The sequence below is a fragment of the Phaethon lepturus genome, unplaced genomic scaffold, assembly GCF_000687285.1.
Source record: "Phaethon lepturus isolate BGI_N335 unplaced genomic scaffold, ASM68728v1 scaffold54115, whole genome shotgun sequence".
NCBI classification, from domain to species: Eukaryota; Metazoa; Chordata; class Aves; order Phaethontiformes; family Phaethontidae; genus Phaethon; species Phaethon lepturus.
This window is the reverse complement of record NW_010543721.1, coordinates 1-4,060: the sequence shown is the minus strand read 5'-3', so window position 1 is coordinate 4,060 and position 4,060 is coordinate 1. Positions and strand designations below refer to the sequence as shown.

General features: G+C 51.5%; 1 protein-coding gene across 1 annotated transcript; it reads right to left on the bottom strand.

Annotated features, from left to right (window-relative positions):
* Positions 1 to 310: 310 nt before the first annotated feature.
* On the bottom strand, positions 311 to 3,947 carry LOC104621823 (endothelin-2-like; the record flags this gene model as incomplete). Its single annotated transcript, XM_010288413.1, has 4 exons — positions 311 to 826; positions 1,613 to 1,717; positions 2,521 to 2,640; positions 3,812 to 3,947. Coding segments are annotated over 4 exons (473 nt in total), but the record flags the coding sequence as incomplete, so codon positions are not given.
* Between the last annotated feature and the right edge of the window lie 113 nt (positions 3,948 to 4,060).

The following is a 4,060-nucleotide window of genomic DNA, read 5'->3' as shown; positions in this document are numbered from 1 at the left end:
GTAAGCAAGCTATCCTCCACCTAACAAGAGCCACTTAAGGATGGCCCTTCAGTGAGTTTCTCAGCCAAAGAATGCCACTGACTACTCAGTTGGCTTTCAGGCTTCTAGATGATATGTACTTTTTTAGTAAAAGCTGGGAGCTGTTTTACTGTTGGAGTCTCATTCATACGCACAGCACGCTGTCTGACAAGTAAGAGAAAAAAGTGCAAAGGTGGGCTCACGCTGGAGGCAGTTTATCCCCGTCTACAATGACCAGCCAAACCACCTCTGAATGGGGCCAAGCCGGAACCATGCTCAAACATGGCTCAGAGGCAGAGCGGAGCGGGCCAGTGGTACGGGCTCAGTGCTGCCAGGTCCAGAACTGCACAGAGCCGTCTGGTTTGTACGCGATTCAACCGCCCAGCGCAGGCTGACCCTCTGCCTAGGACTCCTGTGCACAGTTAAGCTAGTACTCCTCCAGCAAGACCCTTGCCTGATCCAAAAAGGCACAATTCAGCTCCACGACACATCTATGACTGTATAGAGAGACAGGTTTCCCTTTACAACAGTCTCTGGAGCGCATGCAGTACTGGTTCACGCAACAGGAGCATGGAGACTTCCACTTCTTCCCCCTTCCACTCATGGCCTTTCCTTCAGCTCTAACTACCGACAGCGGAGTTAGTGGCACCCACAGGACTCCAAATTCTTCTGGTGAACTTGGTATGCACCTGCTTCTTATCTCTTCTTCTTCCAGATGTTTTTCTTCCAAGGCAAAACTGTTGGCTGTGCGTTCCTCCGAGAACGGTGCTGATGCTTGCCGAACCACAGACTGGAAACAGCAAGATCCCTGTAAACAGAAGAGACACGATGTTAATTCTCCAGTCCATTTTCCTACTACTCAGCAACAGCCCCCATTATGGTATTTTTCTACACCCTGCCAAGATTTATTTTGAGGCAGAAGATGAGGAAGGAAAAGGGGGAATTTCTACTTGCAGCTGTACTAAGCCACAGCAAAGATCCATCTAGCCCAGTATCCCCTTTCTACCAGTGGCCAGTGGCAGAGGATTCAAGGAGTCCTGCAGCAGGGCATGACCCCAGCAATGCTTCCCCAGATCTGCCTTTCAGAAAGTGTTTCCATTGCATCTGATTTAACTACCACCAATAGACCAACCCTCCTTCAATTTGCCAACTCCCTTTAACTCATTTACACTCTGGAGTCCACGGTTTCTTCCAGCCGTGAGTTCCACAACTCACTGATGTCATGTGAGAAAAGCTCTTTCCTTTGGTACAAAGCTGCTGCCCCATCAATCATTTTCCTACATGATGCCATCCCTCCTCTCCTTGTACATCACCCATTTGCCTGTCCCCTATCAGAGGAACTTCCTGCTCCAATCAAGAATCACATTTTATGTAATATTCCTCTAATTTTGGAAGGACACAAGCAACCCTGGTGCCCTCAGCTGTGAGCCTTCAACTCTACAGAGAGCAGAAATAGTCAAGTCTACTCATTTAAAGGGAGGCAAGAGGGGGAAGTCAGGTCAAATCCAAGTGGTAACTGCAGTCTGGGGTCACAGCTGCAGATTTTGAAGTGCTTATGAAGGATGTTCAGAGTGGGTTTAAGTGGCATGCTCACCTGAGAGCTCTCAGCAGGCCACGATGGGAAGGCCTCACGACACCACTCTGTGGAGACTTCATTGATGCTCCAGAGCTCACTGGGAGCTTCAGGCTCTGGAGGTACCTAATGAGCAAGAGGAGATGCATGAATCACTCACATCCAGCTGTGCTGTGGTAAGTAGCAGGGGGAGTGTTGCTCTAACGTCACCAGTGACAGACTAAGACAGTTGAATGCATGTTTTTGAAGGGTTAATTGCAGCTATTTGAGAGCTATTCATAGCTCACTTATTACTGCTATCCTCTTCTGTCAGACCTCACTCTATTCACAGTCATATCTAATGATTGGGGACCTTAACTATTGCCTTGCTATGAAATTAATGACAGGATTTCTACAATGACTTTGCTCCCCACCTCCCTGCAGTGTAAGTGCTCCTCTATGCCACTGGCTGAAGTGAGACAACCGAGAGCCCACATGCACTATAAAAAGAGCTGGCTACAGAAGGTATTTGACTTCTGAGTCCCAGCTCACAGCAGTCCTACTCTCCTGAGACTCTCCCACTTGAGCTGTGCGGGAGCTGCTGCTGTCCCAAAGCTTCACACCCTCTGCTCACCCCTCTCCCAGCATGCTGCCAGCTCCTCCCTTCCCACCAGCGCACCCAGCGCTTCCTCAGCCTCCTGGCAAGCAGGAGGGATGGAGGAAACATTGCTTCATATCAGCTAGTAAAGAGACTATTGTACAACAAAACCACCCTAGTGACACTTTGCCAGGGCCTCTTGGGAGGGGTATGAAAGCCACTAGACAAGTTCCAGCTGTTTGCAAAGAGCTGCGCAGCCATCCCCGGGGAGGCTGTGGAGTTACTCCAGCTCCTAAGCTTTGTCTGTCCACCAAGCAGCCCCCAGGGACATCCCCAGGACCCCTTGGCTTACCCAGGCTTCGCCTGGCAGAAGGTGGCACAGATGCTGTCCCTCGAGCGCGAGCACTCGCACCTGCCGAGCGACCTCTTGCGCCGCCTTGGCGGGCTTCCCAAGCCATAGGGAGCGGTGTGTCTGTTAAAAACAAAAGAAATCAGCTATGCAACTAACTTTTTATTAGCCAACAGGTTTATAACACAGTCCTGGGAGGCAGCCAAGCCAGTGCCAGCATAATAAAAGATTCATCTATAGACATAAGGTGAAAAGGTCACTGATACGTCTAAGCCTTTAAACTCCAGCTCCTCTCCCACCTACTGTTTTCCCCACCCTACCCCTCCCAGGGAGATTGCCGTGCCAGTATGTGCTGGGTTGCAAGTGGAATGTTCTCTCCTTGCAGCAGCCCAGGCGCCCGTGCAAGGGTCGCCACACGGGCTGGGCAAGCTGGCGGTTCACCCGGGGTGGCAAATGGTACGAGGAGCGCGGCTGCCCCAGTCCACCAGCCCCACCACAGCAAGCTGCCGGTTTCTCAAGCACAGAGATGTCAAGGCTTTCCCTCCCCACCTTCCCTCCCCTGGGTTTTAACACACAGGACATAGTACAAATCAAGATGTCTTGGGGCCATAACAGGTTCTTCTGATCACAGCTTTCAGAGCTGTTAGCTCATTCCCGCTCCATCTTTGATCACAATCTACTCTCCCAGAGGGTTTAGGATTGGCAGTGACTGCAACTATTCTCTGAGCAAGCAGCGAGTTGTAATTGCACGTTAGCAAGCATGATTATAACCACACCTGAGTGCATGTGTTTTGCTCGAGTGTGATGGCCATTGGTCTGAAACTGCTCGGAAAGCTGCTTTAGCATTCTTGAGGGCAGGACTTGGCAGCCACAGGACTTCAGTGCCAGCCCACCACTGTCTCATTAACAATACTGGCAGTCAGGGTTACAGTTCGCAAGCGGGTAGAGTAACTTTCCAACTTGCAGCTACAACATCTTGGTGTTGCTTTTGGCTTGTGGAGGTACAAGACTCAGGAAAAGATGAGCCCACGAGGAAGCAGCGCTCTGTGCTTTCAGCCCGCTCCTCTGTGGGTTATATCGAAACTCCTCAGCAGAAGCACAGCTTGTCCCTTTCCAGGTGTTGGAAAGGGATGGACTTGCAGTGCTCTCCAGAGCAGGTGCTACAACAGCCCCACAGCACTGGAACCCCTTCTCACCTTCCTCTAACCTAACCCCATCCTTTATCAGAAAGGAACTGTTCTTCCTTACTGATCGCCAGAGCCACCGCCCCCCAGAAAGCTGCGTTCCTGCTCACCCAGGTGTGTTGACCCAGATGATATCCAGGTGACAGAAGTAAATGCATTCCTTATCCAGCCAGCTATTGCAGGAGCATCGCTTGGTCCTCGGGTGCGCAGCGGCCGGGTGGGACTCCGGCGGAGAATGGCCCATACCTGCAGCAGAAGGAGGAAGGGATGAGTTGCAGTTCGGAGCGCCGGCGGGCCCGTCGGTACGTCACCTCTGCAATTACACCTCCGGTAAGGATTTCGGCACGCAGGCAGCTTCG